The sequence below is a fragment of the Brienomyrus brachyistius genome, chromosome 3 (assembly GCF_023856365.1).
Source record: "Brienomyrus brachyistius isolate T26 chromosome 3, BBRACH_0.4, whole genome shotgun sequence".
In the NCBI taxonomy this organism is placed as follows: domain Eukaryota; kingdom Metazoa; phylum Chordata; class Actinopteri; order Osteoglossiformes; family Mormyridae; genus Brienomyrus; species Brienomyrus brachyistius.
The window spans coordinates 4,832,681-4,857,789 of record NC_064535.1 but is presented as its reverse complement, the minus strand read 5'-3'; the positions used below and the strand labels follow the sequence as shown (position 1 = coordinate 4,857,789).

Genomic DNA, 25,109 nt, shown 5'->3' with positions numbered 1-25,109 from the left:
TCCATTTGAGATTTGGGTAATGATTATTGTTTTCCTTCATTATTAATTTCTTCGAATAAGACATTAGAAAAATGACCTCATGCCTGAATAAAAACTTAGCTGATTAAGCACTTATAAGCAAACTATAGAAAAACTTGAATTTAATTTAAAAATGATTCGATTTTTTTTCGTTCACTGTTATAATGCTTTTTTTATGCAGCATATAAGTTTGCTGGAACTCTAAGAAACACCTACGTTTGGGCATCATGGTTGTCTACAAGCTGGATAAGGGATCATGTTTAAATTGTGTCCACCCAAAGGAGAGCGATACCAATATATATATATATATATATATATATATATATATATATATATATATATATATATTATAAAATTGCTTCAGAGCCAAGATTGCAATAAAGATGAGCTCCCACTCAGCTACTGACCAACGGAACTATAATGCGTTTCTTGGCAGACAAAAGCTTAACCAATAAAAAAACGCAAACAAGTTTTATTACTGACGGCTTGATTATGATGTTGGCCGTGTTTTTACATTTTCACCCACGGCGGGGAGACTTTCAACAGAGAAGCAAAGTAATCAGCTAATGGGACACATTACTTTTTGAAATACGTCCATCAGATGTGAAATTTGAATGCATTATTGCCTCAGTAAAGTGGACACAGGCGACTGTACTGTAAACTTAGAGCATCGTGGAGTTAAACTGTGGCAGGCTGACGACGGCCAATCAGGAGCCTCTCATTTGTCAAGCTCCACACTACTCTAACTCACATTGCAGGCCATCTTAAAGGGACACTAATAATCTGATTTATGGGTTTTTAAAGTCCCTAACCCTCCCCTTTGTCCTGCTCCCTGCTCCAAATCCCTTACAGATGCCCCCCCCCCCCCCCCTTGTCAAAGGCTGCCAACAGCCGGTCCCCACATTCACGGATGCCAGGATGGTGAGGAACAAGCAGTCAATAATCCCAGGCAGCTCCCACTTGCCAATTTCCTCCACATGATGAAATATCCAGATTGTATCTTGTGTAACAGGAAGACCAGGCAGCTAAAAACGCTAAAGTAGCTTCGCTTCATCGCTGCCTGAGTCCGTCATTAATGTTACGGCTTGACTGATTTGCTAAATGCAGCCTCTTCAGATAATTCACCTCCTCATCTATTCCTCCATCCATCTTCAGACCGCAATTCCTAGCGGTTAATTAGCTTGTAAAACTGTTAATAAATAATAATGCCAGCACAGAATATACGACGAGGAAACCAAAGTTATGTGGCGTCAAAACATAAAAAGATTGAAAGAATCCTTAAGATTTCCTAGATCTGGAGACATGCATCAGTCTGTCGATACCCATAAACTCTACATAGAAATAAGCAGCGTAACATAATTTGACACCAAACGCAATATTTCTTTTTATGGGAATGAAATATTACATATGGTAAACACAGTCATAAAAGGGTTACTGTAGGCATAAGTGACTTTTCCAGGAAGTAGTAAGCGAGTCCCCATTTCACTTCTGGCTTGGTTATTAGCCCCTGGTTTTATCTCACACAATAACTAACCCCAAAACCATCTCCCCACCCTAAGAGGACTCGGCGAGAGCAAAATAACCTAAAATCCAAACAGAGGACATTGCTCAGTGCTTGGCAATGGATGCCAAAATAAACAAGATTAATCCTAATCCTGGCCTGGTCTGCGCTCTGGTTGTGTTGTGTTTTCTTAGGAGCGGAGCACAGATTTATAGCGAAGCCTTTGCATACGGTGGCAGCTGCTGCGAGGAGGGATGCGGATCCTGAGCGACAGTTTGACACTGAGTTTGGAAAGACGGCGGAACCCCTTTGAGATACTGCAGGAGACGTGCTGACCATGACACTGAAAATAGTGACGCTGGGCAATATAAGAACGGAGAGAGAAGTCACTATTCCGTCTAAATCTGTCCATGAAAGTGACTGAATTTAACTGAGAATGTTGGAGACAAGACGTGGGAGAATAGCAGAATTGGACACCTGTATCGGCTGGTGCCTTTTAAAGTGACCCATCTACAAATGACATATCATTCCCAAATATACTGGTGGCCACAGCACACAGGCAAAAGCTAACGACTGGTGTGAGATTGATGGAATTTTCAACATCCTCTTTTCGTCCGGTTAAACTTTTTCTGTTCTCTGCTAGCAGCTTCTTTCAGACAAACTCTGCCTGCTTTCTGGAACTTGTACTTTGTTACTAAGTTTTTGCGTAGTACCTGGGCATCGTCTGTATCTGTGCACAAGTCAAAGTTGATGCCCTATTTGCATAGTTCCCGCCAACTTTCAAGGGGTTCCCCAAGGACCCTAATTGGTCCATTTCACTTTTCCCATTCTATGACTTTCAGGTTTGCTGTTCATCTGCAGTGTCACCTCAAGTCCACTTGATCACAAACTAAATTGTTTTTCCACACTTAATACCTTCCCTCAATTCTAAATGTTATTCTGGAACCTTATATCCATAAGAGATTCAAATTGTCACATATATATTAATTTATTAATTCTTCTCATCCACTTATGAGTGCATGTTTCAGTCACACACAGAATGATGGCTTCGTACTGTGAGAACTGCTGGTCGTCCTCTCGAACAGCCCTGCGTGGGATTTTATGGCCCAGTGAACTGCTTCACCTTCACTCACGAAAACCTTCTACTCTTTAAAATAAGGGGCACGAGGAATTATGAAGGAAGAAGTCATTAGTTAAGTTCAGTGAAATGAATTAAGGTGTTTTTAGGAGTTGCTTAAATATCGGCACGCTAAAAAGGAACATTTTCAAGTTCAGATAATTGGCATTAAGAGCTGTGTGTGTGTGAGAGAGGACTGGCCTGTATTCATCCTATCATTCACTTGAGGGAATCAGCAATGGAGGCATTAGGTTAATGAAATTAAAGGTACACTATCATTAAAAAATCGTAATCACTGAAACCTTAAATTAGTTAGTTCTCCCAAAGCGTATTCAACATTTAATATATATCAAGCTAACTGAAAAAATAAGATAATTTGAACTAATATGCATACCAACGTTCAGTGATGGTGAAGTGAAAAACACTTCAGAAGAGAATATTTCCCCGCAGTTTTGGGAGGACACTGAACAGCGCACAGATGCAAATTCATGTCGCAGCTCATGAATTGTAATTTGTCAGTTGCAAAATCCAGAACGTGTGAACTGCTGGTGCAGTCTTGTGTATGCTAAATTAGAACCATCCCATTGGTTCTGGCGTTGGCTTCCACTGGGTTCAACCAATCAGCAATGAACTCTAGAGGAAAACCCCACCCACCATAGCATTTGGTCCAAAAGAATTTGACATGATTTTAGGATACAGACCATCGACTGACATCAAAGCCGAAGGCAACCGAGTGTCACGCTCACATAAATACCATCATACTCTGCAATTGTTGAAACAGGGTATCCCAAACTTTATTTTTCTGTGTCAAGAAGTGTACCATGTATAGCAATCACAGTTAGTGTACTTCCGTCCTTTTCGTGTGCAACACAAAAAACGAAATAGACAACAGAACAAAATAAACGATATTCAGATACCTGTAAACATAAAAAAGGGAAAACCGCCAGAAAGAGACCCCAAGCCAAACCCTATCAAAGAAAAGCACAGCAACAAAAATGGCAGCTCATAAAAACAATAAGAGAGCAGAACGCTGACCAACAGGGCCGAAATGCAGCAGCCGTCCTTGCGGACAGGGCTGCTCACGTTTGGGGCCAAAACAGCATGCAGAGCAGGAAACACCCGCACTGCTGTCACGGGGGAAGCCGAACGCCTCAATTCATCGCTAAAAAAGAGGTGTGGGTCATGTCTCTGTCCAGGTGTGACCGGACTGACGGCACTGGGCCGTTGAAGTCTGACGCCATTTTTGTTTGAAGAGGCTTTGCATTTGCAAGAGCACAATAAACCCTCCCCCCCCCCCCCAAGAATCTTATATTATGTCTAGCAACACCACACTGATAGATAAATTGAAATGGCAGCATCCCCAGTGAACAACTCTAAACACACTGTGAAGACCACGAGTGACAGTGGGTGTCCTCTAGGTTTATACAGGCTGGGAGCAAAGGGTGGGCGTGGCTCTGGGCCTCCGCCGGCAACCACTCGCTCGAGTTCTGCTCTGGCAGGACGCTTAATATTCCCAACAAATCCAGCCATATACAAAAGGAAAAAAATCCACCCACAAGAAATGTAAATATTAGAAACACACTGCCCAGCGCAAAAAGAAACACAAGATAACCAACCTTGCAAAACCCCCCCTTTTAAAAGGCAATATTTGTCATTCTTTACCAAGGGATTCAAAATAAATACTTTGAAATCTCTATTTGTAATGCTGTGTATAGTGTCAAACTGGCAATGCTGTACAGTATATACATATGAACTCTTCAGTGACAAAATATCCTTTGATTTACAGTCCTATTCAGCTGTAAAATAGTTATACAATCACCTTTCTGGTACCATTTCTACAAATACCTCTGCTTTCCTGGTCATACATTCTTTACACTTTTTTACCCTCACGTACAAGAACAGCAGATACTGCCTTTTTAAAAAGTCTAATGTGCAAAAGAAAATACCCCCCATCAAGGGAAACAAACAGCGGTTTGCGGGAACAAAAATGAATAGAAATAAAAAATAAACACCTACTGAATCTATACAACATCCAAACTGCCCTGACATTGAGGACTGGGATACTGCGTACTATATACAGACATGTTTTCATCCATGCACAGTGTTTACAAGTAGCACATTAACATTCCCAAATATGGACATGGCGAGAAACAGGGGTGGGACGGATGGACGGATGCCGTGTTAGTGGCACGCAGACACACCACCGAGAATGTGAGGCTGAGCAGAAGTTCTCTGATAGCTCTGATGCGACAGGACACAGCGCAGGGCTGCAGAATGTGTGTTTTTTTTGTGTGTCCGCTTTCTCCAATACAAGGGCAGAGATCAAGTCAAGGTCAAGTCCTTCTCTCTCTCCCATTGTCTTCATTGTCTGCATCACCCCCCCCCCCCGGTGGCACAGTTCTCAGCAAACTCTTTATGCCACCATTTTTCGATTTCTGCCAGCAGTTACAAGTGCGATCTTTTCCATTATACTGCAACAAGAAAAACAAAATCAGCTCATATATAAATGAACTGCCACAAACTTGTATTAAAAGGGATCAGTGTGATACAATCTGATTTCAATGCTTAGTCTTTTTTTTTCCTTTGTATTCAAACCAGACCAGTGTTTCCCAATCCGGTTCTTGGGGACCCCCCAGTCAGTCCACATTTTTGCTCCCTCCCAACTCCTTACTGACCTGGATTAGCAAACACTGTACTAGACTACTACAAACCCCCCAGAGTCCAAAATCACCCTAGAAACTGTTACAAGAGCTGCAAATTCTTCAAAAGTGAGACGAGTAAGAGGCACAGGGTGCCCCCTGCTCAGGGAAGTTTGTGGTTTCTTACGAACTATGCTTTAAAAAATCTCTACATGGGTGAAACAGCTTTGAGGCTTTTGAAAGCGCTGCGGGGAATCTCTCTCAGCTGCCGTGAGACACGACGCTCAGAAAAGCTACCACTCCCCTCAGAGGAATCCCCATTCTCTGCTGGCCATTTCCTATATGAATGTTTCCCTCTGGCAACCCGTGGATAAGGTTGCAGTTAGATGAAAGGATCAGAGACAATTTCATGCTGCTATTTATATATATATATATATATATATATATATATATATATAGCAGTGTGAAATATATATATATCCTGTAAGGGCAAAATAAAATCTTGCAACGGTTCGTAAGCCAAAGTTAGATCACTTACATACAGCCATTGTAAGCTATAGATTTCACACCACTGTTAAAGAAAGTATTGATTATAAAACAAAATTAGTAAGAAATCTGGGTTTTTATGCCTTAACATCTAAAAAAAAGAGCTTAACTAATGTATAAATATACAGTTACCATCTGCATTGTCTGGATGCCCCATCCATTGCTAGTCCTATAGCTGTAATATTGAACTATGTTTTACTTTGAGACAAGAACTTCTTATGAATCACTGGCAGTTTAAAAAGACCACGTAGCAATCTTTTTGTACAACATATATCAATACTCAGATGTATTCCATGACTTAAATCTTCTAGACCGTCACCTTTCTTCAGAGAATAACGGGAATCAGTATAAACTTTTTTTTTTTTAAATTTTAATATTAATCTTATCGCTTTACATAAAAAACCGTAATGCCATTTCATATATAACTGGAGAGGAGTGCGATTAACAGTTAACAACAGTCGCCATGGTAAGTTTAGTAACAGCAGCGCCCCTCATGGCTTGTGTAGGTATTGCACCGTGCCATTCGGTCTGCATGGCCTTCCAGTGCGATGGGGCTAGATGGCAGTGGACAGTCACCAGGTAGATGTGCTGAGAGGGGCGGAAGCTGCAGTCGCACTGCGTTTGGCTAAAACAGAGGTCACATCAATTTGGACAAGATCAGTAATCAATGCTGTTGGTGTTTGACAAAGAGACACAAAATGACTTTGACCAAATTATCCCGTGGCTACATCAGAGGAGGATTTTCTACGATGCTGCTCCTAAAAATGCTCTAGACAAGTATTTTTTTCTTCCGGTCAATTCTTTTCCACTTGCCATCCTCAAATGTTCAGCAAGTGCATGTGGGTGTCTGTGTGTGTCGGGGGGGGGGGGGGGGGGGGCTTCAGGTTTGCTGTTTTGTCTGACGCTCAATCCTGTCACGAGTGACGGCTGCAGATATTTCACGGTATTTCGCTCAAAGATCACCGGAGTAACCACATAATTAAAATTAATGTTTTTTTTTGTGTTACTTAATAAATAAATAAATAAAGCTTCAAGTCTATAACCAGCAAAGTGTAGAGGGTCCCAGAGACACAAATGACCTTTATAGTGAATCTCCAACTGCTGGTTTAAGGGCTATTAGCAGCAAATGTTATCCTTGGGGGGGGGGTTTGATGCTAATCAGGACATTGCCAGTGCTGTTCAGCACAACTGCAGTTTGTTTCATATCCATGCATTTTAAAATTATTTTTAAACTTGGGCATTAAATTATTATTTTTTTTCTTTACCCCCTCATATGTTTTGAAAAATGTGTAAATATGTTAATGTTTCCATGGAACTGCTATGAAAAAGACATGCTATACATTAATCATTTATCTAAACGTGTGGTTATACATGAACCAGTATTGACACCTTTCAAGCAACATTATGAGACCATTCTTCTTGTGTTACATAATGGCTGTTCCCCTTCGCATTTAAAGGATACTTTCCCCTCTTTGAATTGTTATCAGGGGCATCTCTTTGAAAAGGCGTTTCTGGGCTGCTCCCTTTATTGTCCTAAACGGATAGTTCATCCCTTTGCTGGGACAGAAGTTGAGGGGCGGGCTGGGGGTGGGGGGCGGAGCTTGGAGAAGATCAAAAAATTTGTGAAAACTTTTTTTTTTTTTGCTGTTGCTTTCTTGTCGATTTCTTTGATTTGATTGAATTTCTCGCCCCCGCGGGGGTCTGTTTAGAAGCCCTTGACGTGGCAGTAAGCCTCCAGGGATGAGAAGAGAATGTACAGGAGCCAGAGACTGACAAAGAGGAGGGTGGTGAGCACTTTGGGAGTCCGCGGGCCGCCCAGCTCGCCGCCGATCTCGGGCCGCCGGCGGTACATGAGCACACCGACGCAGATGAACGCGAAGATGGTGAAGAGGGTGACGGAGAAGGCCAGGCTGCCCGGGTCCACCATGAAGCTCCGGCCGTGGCTGCCGTGGTAGATGGCGGCGATGGACCAGGCCACGCCGATACCCAGGAACACGTTGACTGCGTTGCTGCCGGTGACGTTGCCGATGGAGGCGTCAGCGTATTGGTCTTGGATGGCGGCCACTTTACTGGCGAAAGTATCTGGGGGGGGCGGGATAGATGAGAGGACATGCAGATAACATGACAGACATCGACCAATGACATCTCAGGGCGACAGTGGAATGCTGATCCGGACACCTGTCACTGTCATCAGACGCTCTGAGTGTCATTAGTGGCTCAGTAGAACCACATATTGACCCAGACTTTTTAAAGATGCCATTATAACCATCTTGAGGGTTTCATTAATATGGGCTAGTGGGGAAAAAATTGCTTATTAAAATGATTGATTTTAAAAAGAGAAAAGTGTCAAGAAAAAGGTTTTAAGTGAGTATGTGAGTGTGAATCTGAACAACAGAGTGTGCCGCGATGATGGGGTGTCACTTTAATTCCATGACTTTCTAGGCAACTCCAGTGTTTCTGTTGGGGGGGGGGGGGTTACCAGGGGAAAGACCTGGACGTGTCAGTGGAATGTGGTGGTGCGGAGGACTAGGGGGGCGCGGGGGTGAAACACACAACAGACGGTTTTGTGTGGGTCTTTGTGGTGCAGCCAAGCCCTGATGGGAAAGAGGGGCCGTGACTGTAATTCCTGACAGGGGCCCTGCTACGCGCCCCCCTGCTGGCCGGAGCTGAGAATGAACCACTGAAATGCTGAGTCAGACCGGCACCTCAGTGTGCCACTTCAACAAACTTCAGACTGACAGGCACTTTTAAAACAGGGATGTTTTCAGTAGAGCCACACAAGGTAAAGGCTACGACAGCATGGCCCTTCTAGGGACTTAAACAGGATGTCCTCACTGTAGGGGCCCACAGCTATAGTACTTGTTGCCCCCGAGGTCACCTAAGTGGCAGGAAGCAGGAGGTCTATAAAATGGCCGAGCTGCCATGCTCCACTGTCTGCTCAATATGTAAATATGTACCGTGTACAAATACTGCTGCCTGCCTGCATGTTCAAGCACAATAAAAATAAAACCGTGATTAGCCTGTTCAAAGACTGGCCACTGATTGGAGATTACTGTGTAGATGCAATTTTACGTAGGAAATTAGCTGGGAGGAATTCTTGGACGTTTCAGATGCAGCACCGAGGACTTGTGAGACCCGGGATCTGGGAGACAGCGGGCAGTCGCTTCTAATTTGGTCACATGAGGAAGGAGTTTAAATTTCCCAGCTCTGTGCTGCTCGGCACTGTGCCAGGGTGCAGTGACCCCAGGAAGGGCTGCCGCTTGCCGAGGCGTCCGAACTGCTATCGAGTTTCAGGCGAGTTCTGGCGCATCCAATCCAAACAGAGGCCAGAATGATGGAGCAAAAAATAAATACAATGCAATAAAGCCCACGCCCAGCAGCAGGACCTTACGGGACGCCAGCACCCCCTGCTGGCCGTCCAAGTGTCAGCAGTATCACTTCTTCTTCTGAAGTCAGTCAGTGCAAGTCAACCACCTTGCTTGTGAAGTCCTGCCATCAAACCGCAATGACAGAGACACACACATTCCGTTTTTTTGTAGAAGCCGCAATCCATCTTCGTACTGTGCTGCCACTCCCCTCGCCTGCTGCCAAACTTCCCCTTTACATTCAGTCCACACTGTTCCTTTACCCACAGCTAAACTTCCCCTTTAAATTCAGTCCACACTGCCTCCCTTCGCCTGCTGCCAAACTTCCCCTTTAAATTCAGTCCACACTGCTCTCTTACCCACAGCTAAAATTCCCCTTTAAAAGCAGTCCACCCTGCTTCATGTAACGGCCTGCCATCCACCCCTCTGGGCAGGCGGGGCGTGCTGGCGTCCTCCCAGAGTACCCCGAATGGTGCTGGCCTGTTACTTGAGGATCTTACTCAAATTCCCATGGTGCCCTTTGGCCAGTCACAGAAGACGACTCCTTCTGTCTCTGTTCGAGGTTTTCCTCTCCACAGTCCATCACTAAAACCAGAAGAGGCGAGAGCATCCCTCCTCGTGTGCTGTTCGGCATCGCTGCACCACACCCCCTCTGCCCTGTGCTGCTGCTCAGCCTCCAGGATTCACAGCTATTCAGCTCCTCCAGCTGAGTCTTCAGAGGTTTGCACTGAGCTACTGGGGCCGGCTGAGGACCCTTGCAGGAATTTCAGGAAGTTAACGCACCTAGACATACTCTAAAGCAGGAATGGAGTTCCATCAACATCCACCTGCAGCTGTTCTATCATGACAGTGCTGGTCTGCATCGGTGATCCAAAGGCTGCTTCTGTCATGTCTGCATAAGCCGAGGAACACGGAGGGTTTGTCAGGAGCGCTTAACAGCACCTCGTTCCTCCACCTCCTGTTCCCGGGCTCCTTCTCCAGCTGCTGCATCGCCTGCTGACCGTCTGATTGATCCTGTAATTCACCTCTGACTGTCTCCTTCCCCCACCTGCGGTCTCACCCCCTAAGAGGCTGAGCGCCAGAACATAATTAGCACCTTCTTCTGGGCCAGGGGGATGTGTGTCGGTTAGGGATCCCAACTTGTGACCCAAAGATTGCATGTTTATATTATAGAAGAAATTCTACTATTGTAATTATGCTTTTCAAAATGAGTAGTTCTGGTCTACAGCTTTAGTGAAATATCAAGCTAATTTATTATTATTATGATTATTAAAGCAGATATTTGTTACTATGGCTATATGGTATGCCAGACTTGAAGGAGACAGGCCGGTGGATAGATTCCTCAGTCTCTTCCATTGTGGTTTTGGACCTTGGAGCTTCTAATCAGTTCCTTCTGTGCTTTTGAAACAGAGAAAGTGGAAATAAGACCTTTAATAACCATATTTATTATATTTATATATATTTATATTTATTATTATATTGTTCAGGGCTTCCGATGGCTTGCCAACACAAAGTAAACTGAGATTCAAACCATAATTTTATGTGAGACACGGTACCAACTGGTCTAACTGGGATAGCTGGGGAAGGCAGCTGTTCTGCACCCAGAAGCTAACAGCAGAGGTCTGGGTCAGTCCTGCCATTTCATGCATTTATTTTGTATTTTTTTCACTTTTACACGTGATATGGCCAGACAAGAGTACCCCCCCCTAATTTAATTACAACATTATCGCGTCCCAACAAGCTAACTGACCTGTTAATTAACCTTTTCGTGTGCAAAATGGAAAAAAAATGCAGCGTGTTTGTAAAAATCTTTTTTTAAACTTCAAAAAACTCCTTAAAACCGAGAACCCTTGCAATTGTTAGAAAATTCCAGCACAGGATTACACTTGGGTAATTATTATTATTTTTTTTTTTGAGGGGCAAAGTGGGGGTGGGGGCTGTGGGAGTAACAGCCGACGCTCACTTCGCTAACCATAACAAATGATGCTAAATCTGAGGCTTGGCGAATGGCTGGACTCATATTCACCCCTGAGTAATCACCCCCGACCAGGAGGCGCAGCCACTCAAACAGAATCCGCCGCCCACGCAGACCAAATTCATTTTCCACAGCTGCGTGATGAAGGCTGCCGCATCTATGTACCGAGCAATTGATCACACTCATGGAACTGCGTTGGGGAACAAGGCATCGCTAATGGATTCACGCCCAAATTATACATGGATTGAGTAGGTGTGGGGTGACATGTTATGGCGGCACTGCGAGGGGATACAAGAACATGAAATTCAGGTTTGGCTCCATGTACAACTTCTCTGCCCTGCGTCTCAAATTGAGCTGCCATCGGTTTTTAAGTAAACATTGCGTTTTGCAACAGAAAAACGTTGAGTGTCATAGGACAGCAGCGGCTCTTGAAGTATATTAAATAATGCTAAAAAATATCTGAAAAGAACTACTGATGCTCCTTGACTTACGATGGGGTTACGTTCCAAAGAACTCAACCTAAATTGAAAATATGCCAAGTCTAATTTGAATGTGGTGTGATATGGCGTATTTGGGCGTTCAGAAGACACAACGGGCTTGGGAAAATCTGGTTACAGAAAAAACAAGCACGATATGTTGCTAAACATTGTAAGAGATATTTACAGCGATGGCTTCTACAGAGACTGGAAGCGTGGCTGCGTGGACGCTGCCATCGCCCGGCATCGGTAGACAGCATCGTTTAGTCTGATGGCTAATTGATGTGCATCGCTATCGCATCATAAAGTTGAAATATTGTTAGTTCACAGAGGAGCATCTGTAGAAAGGAAATGAGTTAATGGGTTTATGAGAATTGTCTCACACAGAGAGCTATGATTACACAGTGGGATTATGGGACATCTAAAAGAGATGGTATGACACTCTATGACACTCTATGACACTCTATGACGGGACTTTAACCCATAATGGATTTTTTTAAGTTTTATTAAAAATGGAACTTATTAACGACAGTGTGGCTGGTGTGATGTCATGGGAGGCAGTTAGGGAGTCTTACCAGGTACGGAGGTGCCGAGGGCCACAAACACCACAGCGGTGACCGAGTCCTTCAGGCCAATGGTGCAGCCAAAGTGGGAGGCCAGGTCGCCGATGACGGCCGTCAGCACGCCGATCATGATGATGGAGACCACAAAGCACGCCCAGCCATTCCAGTACTCTGTGGGTGGCACGAAGGCAAACAGAACCTTCCAGAACACTGTCAGGAAGTGCATGACGTAGTCAAAGCAGGAGGGCAGCTTTTCTTCGCCGCAGTCTTCGTCGTCGTCGTCCTCCCCTGAAAGGCGGAGATGAGAGGAGACCATCACTGAGGTCCATAATAACACCTTGTACTAAAACACACCAACGCTCTCACCAGCTTTCAGTGGTTATTTGCTGACCCCCAACCCCCTGTAACACTGAATTTCCTTCCCTGTGAGGCAGATAAAAGCACAACCTAGAAATTAATGCCAGTTCCTGTCACACATTTTTTTGAAGCCTTTTCTCTCCTGAATGTCATGACGGTTCCATAACAGGCAGCAGTGTTACTTCGGAAAAGGTTACACATCCTTGAAATTCCATTACCGTCTCCCTGTATGTTCTTCAATCTCTTTTGAGGGCAACGTGACACTCGAGAGGCACACACTAAGCACACAGAAGCATCGGAGATCCAAAGACAGAAGATGCGAACCAAAAGGGTCCAGCGGATTTACCAAAGGGGCCATTTCTGTGCAAACAATGGCCACATCCTTCTTGTACTGCTGTCTCCTTCCAATTCGCTAATTGTCAGCTGCATAAGGTTGAGTTTGTGATCGAGTGCGACAGGCAAAGAATGAACAAACATGACTGCTTCCTTTGTTTTTTATTTTTGGGTGATGCTGCTTTCTGAAGCTCTGACCATAACCAGGCGAGACACAAAGAGTGCAGTGGTTGGGATGAGAGCGAAGCAAACAGCTGCAAGGCGGGGAGGGCGTGGGGGTGACAGGGGATGAGGACACATCCCTTCGTGTTTGGATTACCAGTGATCATAAGGGTGCTGCTTCTTCTCTTACCTCGAGCCCGATGCCCACACCCTGCCGTTTTGTCTTTCTTTGGGGAAAACCAAAAATGTAACCTTTCGTTCACGTTTTGCTGCACCACTTCGTTAAAAGCATTTCTCCTCTCATCCCTGCTCTTTCCTCCATCCCCGTGTCACGGGCTTGTGTCCACTGCTCAGATCCTGTCTTTCAGTTGATGCCCAAATGCACTCAGCCGATCTCGATGTGCTTGATGAGAGATCAACACTGAGGGCATAATGAAACTAATTCTGTGAAATTCTTTGATAGTGGTTCCTTGATGATACTGGTGCTGTGGACTTCATGCAGCCGGTAGCAACATCAAGCTGTTGCATGCAACAGGCAGAGGTGGGTAGTTCAGGTCCAGACCAGCTGAGTACTCTGTGACTGTGACTTTATATACTCAACTGCTCAATGAAAATGAAGTCAAACTGTATTCAGGTAACAATAAATACAGTGCCGACAGGAAGGCATAAATATTGGGGGGGAAGCTAGCAAAGCACAGAAGGCATAATAATTTTATGGTAGTATGCTTTTCCAAAAGTGATTACTGCCTCCTACTAGTGAGGAGGTCACAGATACCATAATATATGGATTCCATTGGCACAGCATTGTGTGTAAGAGTTCAAGGACAATGGTGCTGATAACCAAACTGTTAGTACTCTATGCTAAGACAGGAGAGGATCCCTGACAGGTTGGATAGCAGACAGAGAGTGAAGGATTCAAATGCAATTGGTCTGCAGTCATTGGGATGGGAATTTTTGTCCTTGAAACCAGAACAATGGTGGTTGATTGGAAGCAGGCGAAGGCACCACATTGGTCCAGAGATTAATTCAATATATCTGTGGAAAATAGGGCTGGTGAGTGTTGTTGTTTTTTTTCCATACTGACCTGCCAAAAAGGAATGAAACTGAACAAGGGGGGATGAGACAGGAGCAGGCCGCAGTAATGAAGCACAGATCTGGCTGCAGGATGAGAACACGGCAAACGAATAAAAGCCGCACCGGATTATTTTCCAGCTGTTGACATCGATTGGCCCACTGCTGCTGTGTGAGGGGGAGCACACATCCCGGGGAGAACGAGAGGAGGAAATTCCCCGGGAGAGTAAAACGGTTCTCAAAGTCTGTCTGGCAGCTGGAAGTTAACGGGACATTCGTTCGATAGAAGTGAGATATCCAAAAAAACCTTCTTACTTTCTTCTCCGGTTCAGGGTCATGGTCGGTCCAGATCAGCTACATCGGCGGGTGGCTCCAATGATGAATCAGGGATAGAGGTATCTGGCTAGTTTGAAGTGGAATAAAATGGTGAAGAAGCCTTCGTTCGCCTTACAGAGTGGTTGTTGTTTGTCCAAGCTGAAGGAGGCTCCCTGTCTTCTGAAGCACACAGACTTTCCCTCACAGATGCTGATTTAATTCCAAAACAGGTTAGTTATCCATCAGGACTTCTGGCTTATCTACAGTGAAAATCTTCCAGCACATTCAAGTCAACAGAACTACAACAAATGCATCAGTGATGACAACAACACTACAGCAGGCTCCACTGTCACCATCTCCAAACTAAAGACTGTATAGCTAAAGAATTTGCAAAGAACAATGTCTAGAAGTTTTAAAGATAATCAAAAGGTTTACGGAAACTACTTCACACATTATTATGACAGAATATGAAGAAATTATGTTTCTCAGATATTGGGGCTGAATTATAGCTCTCAGATATTGGCGCTGACCAAAAGCTAAATAGGGTGTGCTGCTTGTTCTCCCTCCTCCAATCATCTAGCATCATCAAACACAGGAAGTGACCTCATGTATATTCCAGGTGTCCATACATTAGTGGATACAGCTAGTAGAAATTTAGTTCCACTCGCAAGCAGCACTGACTCCTCCAGAACTAACCTCACAGTCATTTATCACAATAGGGTTATGATGACTAGAAAGAGGAACACAAGGAAAAGTTAATTGACGGCGTCATTTAGACAATGAGCGAACACACCAGGTGTTTCATTTACAAAAGCAGTCACAAATAGCGAATACAACCTGGACAACTCAATCAGCCTTGCTTAGGGGCATAAAAACACAAACAGCTAGAATGTTTGCCAACCAGCCAGTCATAAGCTCACAGACTAATGAGCTATGACAAAGCTTACATGTATGGAAAGTCTCTCCTCATTACAGAACCACTTGATAGCTGGAGAAAAGCTTCGAGCTCAGGCCTGCGTGGAGGTTGCAAGAAAGTCGCTGCACTGAAATGGCACCGCGGTGCTGAGAACGCACAGGCCCGAATGCGGTCGGGTCAAGCACACATCTCCCTGGCTTGCCAGTCGAGCTCACTGAGGTGTTACTCACAGACTACTGGCTGGCAAAAAGAGAAACCCAGGTACCGGAGCTAGATACCAGAGCAGCCTATTACCCTGCGTAATGAGAACAATATTACAATCATCTTACCTCCCCCAGCAAGAGCCCGCTGAGCCCAAAGACAATGCTAATACATTCCGGAATACATATGGGCCTGCCTTAAGGTCTGCCTCGGGGCCCAGGAATGCACAGGCCAGGTGAGGAAGACAGCAGAACAAGGGAAACCTGTATCATTTTATCCCTCCATTCTCATCAAATGAGCATTGAGACAACGGCCTGTGTAAAGGTGCTTTGTGTGTGGGGAGGGGCAGCAAGTAAAAACTATATCCGACAGCCAAGCAACTGAGCTTCCCATGAGGCGAGTAGGAGGCTGGCCCTGTCCTGCTTCTTGTCCGTTCATTTCCTCATGCTACCTCCTGCCGAAGACCTCCTCTGGTCCTCAGAGGTCAGCTAAGGAGAACCTCCTACCGAAAAGGCGATAATGAAGCCGATCGATTCAGCTCTGCCACTTGTTTATTGCTCAAACCTCAGATTCTTTGATGGCCCTCTAGGCAAATCTGCTGTGGTCGGAAAAATAAAAACAATTAAGCATCCGGTGGAAGGTACTGGCTATTTCTCATGGCGTCTGTCTAGCCAGCTATGCGGGTTATGGCACTGAGTCGGCCTGATTAATAATCCGAGGTAGTGACCCCAGGATCTCCCACCTGGAGGCTTTGGTAGGCCTCCTAGAAGGAAGATCTCCAGTTTCCAAAAACTCTTCCTCAGTTTAAAAAGATGGTACCAGAAATGAAGTGTCACAAAAACAGAGAAACAAAAAAACAAATCCAGAACTTTAAGGTTTTTCCAAACATATTTTATATGCCCACGAGAGAATATAAATTCCTCCTTTGTAGGTGAGGCTGAATATGAGAAGGATGGTTTATACTAACTGCTAGATGGTTCTTACCTGCCAGAATCTGGCCCCCACAACCCCAGGTAGCTTCGCACCACGACTCTCTCTGTAATTATAGCTGCTCTCTGCCTTTATTCCTATCAGAATTCTACACCTGCATCTCCATTAGGGTCAGACGCACATGCGGAATGCAGTGCTAATGAAGGAACGGGACGCGCAACCGCGTACTGCGTTGCTGCATCGCTGCTCAGAGTGCTACTGTAGCTGCGTAAACGTTTTTTTTTTTTAAACAGAAAAAAAAGTCACCTTGACTATGGGACCGATTGAAAAATGAGTAAATAAATTCAGTCTGTGCGCCTCAAGCCATTAGCCTCAAGGGCGGCAGCGAGTAACTGTAAAATTTTGTGGCTGTCACTGACAATGCAGAGGATTGCAGCAAATTCACTGGGCAACACAAGGAGCAGTTCTGGGGGCGTGACAGTTCATCAGGCCTACGGAAAATTAAACTGAACTACGAGAAATGACTAACAGGCTGGTAACGCTGTGACAGGAGAGAGAGTTCTCTTCCTGCTCGCTTGACCACAATGCTGAATAGCAGGTAGTTCCGGCTCTTTAAACTTCACAGCTGTGTGGGTGTGAGTGGAATTCTGGGGGACAGAGTCCCTGCAGGGCAGTGGCCATTTCCCCCTGCACTTGCAATGTTCTGCCAGAATATTCCATCTAAGACTCCCCACCTCTTCTCCAGCTAAAGACGACGGCAAAAGACCTTGACCTCAATCGAATATCCTAAAATTAAATGATTGTTAAAACAGAGACAAGTTACCCTAAAAAGACAATATCTTATAGTAAAGTGCTGAAATCTGGGACACGATTGAAACACATGAAGGAACCAGGTCAAAATCCTCATTATTATCATCTTTTCAGTATCATCTTTATAGTACAGCCCCCCCCCAGAGGAAATTATAATTCCAGTTGCAGGGTGACACCATTGTTACTGTGATATTTTATAGTAATACTATCTGACAAGAGGCACGCTATAGCTCATTATCTCATCCAAGGAGCTCAGAAAGGCAGCCTGCTGATTCCCATACATCGTTTATCTCTCCACGGAGCGAAAAAAGCGGGCGGGATGCTGCTGGAAGGACCGGCAGACCGGGGCTGCGGTCGCTGCCTGCTTTTCCGAGAGCGAAGTGCATTGTGACTGTCCGCTGTCTGAAGCGGCAGAGGGACGCTATGAGGACCTCCGGCACAGATAGAAGAAGGTTATTTTTAAATGAGTTTGGGCGCCAGGGGAGCGAGGCCTTTGCAGCAGAGAGACAGAGCCTCTGCACGCTTTGTACTGTATATACACACATTTTTTGACAGGTAGAATGAATAGGTTGCTACGTATCCCAGGAAGCACAGGGTATGAGGCAGGAGATGGGAGACCGCCATCTGTCAACGGGGCAGACACACACACCAAAGGAACACACACACACACACACACAGCCAGGTCATGGCCTGATGACACGAATGACCCAATCCCAGAATTACCCATATGCTACATTTTACCTCAGATCTCAGAATCCTGTGTGTTTCGTCATAAACGTATCTACTGTTTACTCACATTTAATACCCTGAATAACCCAGTTCCTTTCTCTGAAGGCAGCATGAGCCTTCAAAATCCCTTTCTTGTGTGCATAACAATGGCTGGTATATGAACTACCAACAACATAAATTGGAGGAGACTATTCAGTCTCAGTGTGTCTCCTGTTTTACACACAGCCCTTTGGTTCGTACATAAGTCATCTTTCAGGGCCGGTCACATGGTCATAAAATGTGCAATGTTGTCTCGGGCTAAAGGTCAATCCTACAGCTAAATTCCAGTTGACAGACTATGCTAAGCAGGCAGGAAGTAAAACAAACACATCAGTGATATTTTGTCAGACAATATTATCATAATGAATTAATTATAGGGAAGCTTATCTGTTTTTCCATAATAAAAATAACCCTGAACACGGCTTCTCAGCAGTTTAATTGTGTTTAATCAGAGGAAAACTGTAACTGTCAGGCCAGGGAGACTCCAGGATTGCAGTCGTTTGAAATGCAAACAAGCGTCACGCTGTGATTTCAGGGGCTTACGGACACGCTGCGCATTCCAGAAAGCTGTACGTTTCCAAAATGAGTTGGTCACACTTCTTAAACCCTGACACAAGCTCTGCTGCACAAACAGACAAGGTGTAAGTGACTCACGGCGTAAATTAGTCAAGGGCAACTGAAGGTCGCTTCTTTGCAAATTTAAGCTGTGTTTCTGAAATCACACGGAATTTCACAAAGCACTGACTTACACAAAATAACAAAAGGAAAGAAAAATAAAGAATGGACAAGCACAAACAAAACAAAAACATTTTAGAAAAGAAAAAGTTAAAGAAAATTTTACTTGCTGGTTTATGTGTTCACAGGTGTACAAAGCCAAATCCCATATCAGAGCGAGAAATGAAGAACAAATTAGAAAAATGAAATGGTAAAAACATGAATTACATTCAGTGATTTGATTGAACCTTTTAATATAATGAAACAAATGCTTTTCTGTGTTGTTGGCCCGGATGGCTGATGGTGGTTACCTCTCTGCCTGATGCATACGTTACCATGACTCAGGAGTCAGCAGCGGCTGCACAGCTGATGCCTGCGTGTGCGAGAACCGTCACGTCCCTGAGGAAACCTACTGGCACCCGAACAAAAACTCGGGAGAGTGAAGCCGTGGAAAAGGGTGACACCTGGGTAATCGCTCTCATCTCCCGTTCACCCGTCGACCGCAATAAATCGAACAGCAAGGAGTGGGCGACGCGGGGAACACGCCAGGCCGAGTCAGAACACAGTCAACGGTGTGTAAACGCTGGGAGACAGGGACACATCTCCTTTAAATATATTTTAAAAATTCAAAGTCACAACAGGGCAGCCAGTAAGATAACGCCACAGCTCGGACAAACAGAGGTGCCTCCTCACATGCCTGTCGGTCAGTGAGTGCCCAGAGGTCTTTGATTCTGTTGTTTGGCAAAAATCCCGGCACGCCGGACCTCCTGATGTCCAGCACAGTGAGAATTGCTCCCACCCCCTCTGGGTAAAACCCCAGGTTCTCACTGGGTCTGCCCACCATGAGGCCACCTCACAGCGATTGGCAACACTGGGCATACCGTTATGTCATTAAACTCACCGACCCGCCGAGGAGGGAAGGTGTGTTTGAGGCACTACCCTGCCCCCTACGTCCACCCGGGGGGGGACAAATTAGATCTGCTCCCCGCCATCAGTACATGGCCAGAATTCCATACATGCTGATATAAATCTTATTCATTCTCATCGTGTTCACGGCACATTGGCGAGAAGGGGGGGGGGGGGGGCGGGGGGGCGGCTATGTAGCAGCTCACAACAACCGTAACCTAAAAAAACGGACTGTGAAAAATGTTGGTCTGCTGTCCCTGTTGTGGAGATCCTGTGTTATCGCTGCAGTCAGCAGGGTCTGAAGAGCAAAAATAAGATTGGGGCCTGGAGGCCTCATGAACATTCCCGGCACCCTTCTTCACGGATCACTGTGTACCCCGAGCAGTACTCCACCGTTAGGGGCGGGGGGGGGCTCATCTCTCACCGGGGGAGGGAGGGGGTAGTGCAGTCACCTGGGGGATCCCTGAACATCAGAAAACATGAATTAAAATGTGAATTACTTCAGTCACACATCAGCGGGACTGAAATCACTACGCTCCTGTGGGACGCGCTAGCTGTACATTACGTACATTACGTGAAGCAGCTGTTGTATGTTAAGGGCATATTTATGTTGGCCCTTTCATTGTAGGAGCACATGAACATAATGAATTATATTTAAATACCTGCAACCTTCCCAGAATCCTCTAGTCTCTGTGTGACCCAAACACTTCACTAGGCTAAATTAGTGTATCAAGCCTTTGAAATATTAAAAAGCATGCACAGACAGATACCCCCTAACACGCACATGCAGAAACACACTCAGACCTATCCATGTATACTTGAATACACATTCTCTAATATAACCTCTTCCCTTATCCAGTTTTAATTTAAACCCTTTTTCCTTTGCCGCTTTCCATGCACCTCTTATAGATTCTGTAAAGAAATATTCCCCCCCCCCCCCCTGCCAAAACCTGACAGCATCAGAGGGAACCTCAAACAGGCCATGTTCCTCTTATGTCGCCCAGCCCCCACCTGCCCACAAACGGACCTGTGTAAAGCTTCCGGTAGCCAGTTCCTAGGTGACCACGGCCAATCCTGCGCCGTCCTGCCAACCCTGACCACAGAGTGCAGTGCAGTCAGAGCAGTAAGGCTGGCTGGGCTCCTGCCGTCTGTGTTAATTGGAGAGAGAGCAGCAGGCTTCTCGGCTGAGTCCGCAGCCCTGAGCCGTTAGCTGTCTCTCCCACAATTCTCACATCTCCAGGCCGCCTTGCCAAAGGAAGATCAAGGGCAGCGTCCAGCTCTGGGCTAAGAAAAAAGCGTCTATGAAGACTGCGATTTCCGAAGGCGACAGCGTCTCGCGCAGAGTCCGGAATTTAACCAAAGACAAAGGCAGGACCTCCTTCAAACTAGGCATGTTCAGGTGGACAAGACCATCCCTAGACCATCCTTGTTTTTTTTCTCCTCCCTCTACCCTGCTTTGCGTGCAGATAAAAATTCACTGAAATCTGATTGGCTGAGCTGTCACTCAGTAACACTGAGAAAGTAACACTATAGTGCTGTTTCTTTAGCTGTGTTTCATCAGGAAGATAGAAGCTTCAAATTTCACAGGGTGGGATTATTGTGGACTGTCAATGAATACTTCACCTGCCACTCAATGGTTAGTTCAACGGGTTCCCATTGGGTTAAATTACAGTGATTGAGCGTATCCAGTAAATCCCACCCACTTCGTGTCTACAGCTTCATTTCTGCCATCAGTAAACTCTGCTGTTCCCCAATGAAGATCATTTTGTTGAATATCATCACCTTTCCTCGATAAACTGTCCAGCAAGGTTTCTGGGAACTGATTATCTGCATAATCAAGACTCAATTGCAAACGATAAGGCAGACACACGCTGCATGCTGATTTGACATCCACGGAACAAAGCAGGTTATCTCTGTTTACACTTAGAGAAAGTGTTGAGGACCACGCAGGATTGCATCTCTCAGTACAATACATGGGCAGTGAAGTTTATCAGGTGCAACGTTCTGAGTCACCTAACTGCACTGAAAAAGCCATATTTAGAGATCGCGGACAAGCATGTGAGTCATCGGCCCCTATAAGAGGCAAACAAACGCAAATGAACTTCACTGCCCACTAAGCCGAGGGTAGGAACGGTCACCGGATCCAGTGCATCTGATTCATCCCAGCCTTCTCTAGGGTGCTAATGTGCTTAATGATCACCGTTCATTATTTTCAAAACTCTTTCATTTTTAAGCACACCTGTCACCCCAACCCCCCCCCCCCTCCCCACTTACTGCAGCTTTTCATTTACTCCCTATGCTTCAAAAAAAAACAATAATTTTACCATCTGGAGAGAAAAAAAATATATAAGGAAAGCAGAGATGCTGGGATGGTGGAGAAGCCAGAGTCAATTATTCATGACTCAGTGTGAATTTTAAGCAACCACACATCCAGGAGCCGGGAATGTGGCTGTAAGAAGTGGCAGCGTTTTCCTGGGATGAATGAAATGTACTTCTGTCCGCTGGTCGCTTTTTACAGTCACATGTGTACAAGACCACTTCAGAATCTGGGCTTCGTCAGAAAATATTACAGGTCCTGGTCAACCAAACCTGGTCAAAAAAAAATATCGGGGCTCCCTAAAGGCCGAAGGGAGTCACTCATAACTCGTATTTGCCCATGTTAGAATTAAACATTGGGAGAACCATCATCACAGTTAATGACTCTTCCTTTTTCCATTGACCCAATAAGAACATCCATCATCTGAGAAGGAACGTCCAACTGATTACGGTCCTGCTGCTTTATTGGCCGGCCGGGGGGGAGCCGGAGGTCAGGAAGGGTTCAGCCTGCCCATTGGGAGTGAGGCTCGTTATTCGGCTTTGTTGATGCAAACTGGAGGTGGGGAGCGGCGCTGGAGGCGTTTCGCTAGAAATAATCAAAGGTATTTCATGGCACATTGAGCCAGAAGTACTTATTTTTTCCCTGATGACTGAAATACTCCCAAATTTACAGATTCTCGAGGTCATGGTGGGCATCCCTTCCCTGTGTGACTCGGCACACACTCTCATATCCCGTCCCTCTTTGTTAACACCGTTGGCCCAGCTCAAGTGGAACCAAAGGACGGCTCGTGCAATGGCATGTCGAAATGAGTCTTTGGAGCCTTTGAGGGAAATGAATGAAGTCGAGGTTAGTGCACATGCCACCTTAGAGTGCCTGTCACACACGCGGAGAGTCTGTCGCAAGGAAACCCCGTGACTCCCCTATGTGCCTGTGGATTTCAGAATGAGGGTCTAAGCTTTCTCTCCACGTCGGTAAAGAACAGCAATTTAGGGCACGGACATGGTAAGGGGGAAACAAACTCGTAAACAAGGCTTTTACTAAGGCCACATTAGGCGTGCCAGAGAAACACAAAATACAGGACAAAAACGTATCAGCTATCAACACTCACCAGATGAAATTCCTCAGGCCATTAGAGGTCTTGTAGATCATAGGACATGACACATTGTAGGTCACAGACTCACCGTAGTTGTCATGCAGACCTCCGAACAAAAGGATATTTGCACCTGGGAATTCGCAATCCACGCGGTACCACTAGAGGGCGCTTAATACAATAGAGTGGTACTGCAGGTGCAGTTTCAGCAAATGATACAAGATGGCTACAGATGTATCAGTCCACTGGCTGTCCATTGGCCCCAGGAAAGAATACTCACCAGCACTGACAGTGATGGCCTCGATGAACTGGTCCCTCCAGCTGTTTGTTCCCACTAGCAAGGCCAGGTTCGTCTTCTTGATCAGCTTATCCACAGTATTCTGCAACGGAAAAGCACCATTTACTGCCTTGGATGAAGCTCCTTTACCCAGAACCCTTCCAGCAGTGTCTGATCCATTTATACATCACGACCATTGTTTGCTGGCATGTGAGTCATCTGGGTGAAATCGCAAGGCAGATACGAAAACATGCTGATTTTCCCAACCCTGGACCTCCTCCTGGGTGCAGGCCTAGCCGAACTCTTCATTAATTAGGCCTGACGGAGTTGTTGATTGGACAAAGCAGTTTTATTTCCATAGATTTTCATTTCATCACGCTAAATCGAATGCATTAGCCAAGGTCTTACATTCATTATCCAACTGTAGAAAGACAAACGAAATACAACAATTTGGCCCTATAGCGTGAACAAATCTGTGTTCATAATTACATTTCAATTACTCAGTGATTATCATCTGTGAGCCTTAAATTAATAATAAAAAGAATGGTTCATATAAATAAATCAGTGAATATGTTTTGTTAAAGCTTCCCAAATGACAGGAACGTACTATACTGTATCAGCAAAAATAAGTATCACAAGTGTCAGCAGAAACCTGAGCAACAGCCAGTTCATATTCTGACATTTGGATGGGACCATTGAAACTTTAGAACCTCGACCAACAGCCATGCTTTAGAAAGTCTTCTGAGTTAAAGTTGGTCGCGACCCTCCGCTAAGGTCAAGCCTTATTGACTTTCGAAGAAGTTGGGGTTGGGGGGGACATGAAGAGAGTTCTAAGAGCATGGACTCCATGAGATACCTTAAACTCATAGGACTCCTCGATGATCACTTCCAGTTTAGGGTGGTCACCCAGCATGGGCCGGCCCATCTCGGCGATGCGGCGTTCCTCCTCGTCCTTCCCGGTGAGGGGCTCCTCCTCACCGATCGGCTCCCCTTCCTCCTCTGTAACAGGACACAGAACCGCTCGGAATGTTAGCAGGGCCCTGAGGCGAGTGAGGTCATCGCCATGTGCCACTTATCGTGCACGACAAAAAGGGGCTTCCAGAAGAAGCTGGTGCAAATGTCAAACAAACCAAAAGAGTAGTGAAAGATCTGAAGTACAGGTTGCTAATTCCCACAAAACCCATAGAGGCTACACTGGCTGTAGCGTGCAATGCTTTGCCCTTTTGATGTGAAATGCTACAAAGCCTTTTCATATGTCGTTCAGACGCATAACAAAAAACTGGGAGGATTGGACTCCTAAGTGGCAGTGGGAAGACGGCAGGCAGCTGAGCCAAACCAAACTGCGGAGCCTACGATGAATACAACTCAGGTAGAGCGTCCATGAGACGGCTGGTGTGTGGGAGGCAGTGGACTCGTCGGGATACGCTGAGTCACACGCGCCGTGGAAAGTTCTGCAGCTATAAAGGGTGGAAACAGCAGGTCTCGTGGTGCTGGAGCCGAGCCTCTGCAGCAGGTGAGAAATGGGAGGGCATGAGATACCATGCCAAGGCCTTCTAAACATCTAACCCCAGGAATACAGACCCACAAATACTCGGTGGCCTTCGGTCCGATCAAAAGCTGACGGGACAGGGAGGGTCTCGATTCAGAAGCGTGGTACTGGTTCACCTTGCCGAAGCAAAATGGACTTGTGGTGAATCCCAGCAGGTCGTCCACTGGATAAACCCACTCAAAATCCCTTTAAA

At 45.5% G+C, this 25,109-nt stretch overlaps 1 protein-coding gene across 3 annotated transcripts in view; it reads right to left on the bottom strand.

Moving 5' to 3' along the window:
• Positions 1 to 6,742: 6,742 nt before the first annotated feature.
• The window catches only part of slc8a1b (solute carrier family 8 member 1b), a 93,550-nt gene continuing 75,183 nt past the window's right edge, over positions 6,743 to 25,109 (bottom strand). For all 3 annotated transcript variants that reach the window (XM_049008234.1, XM_049008236.1, XM_049008235.1), the window contains exons 4-7: positions 24,224 to 24,366; positions 23,371 to 23,470; positions 12,213 to 12,488; positions 6,743 to 7,903 (exon numbers count right to left, since the gene is read on the bottom strand). In XM_049008234.1, the coding sequence (XP_048864191.1) occupies positions 7,527 to 7,903; positions 12,213 to 12,488; positions 23,371 to 23,470; positions 24,224 to 24,366 (896 nt within the window). In that variant the 3' untranslated portion in view covers positions 6,743 to 7,526. The remainder of the gene's footprint in view (positions 7,904 to 12,212; positions 12,489 to 23,370; positions 23,471 to 24,223; positions 24,367 to 25,109) is intronic.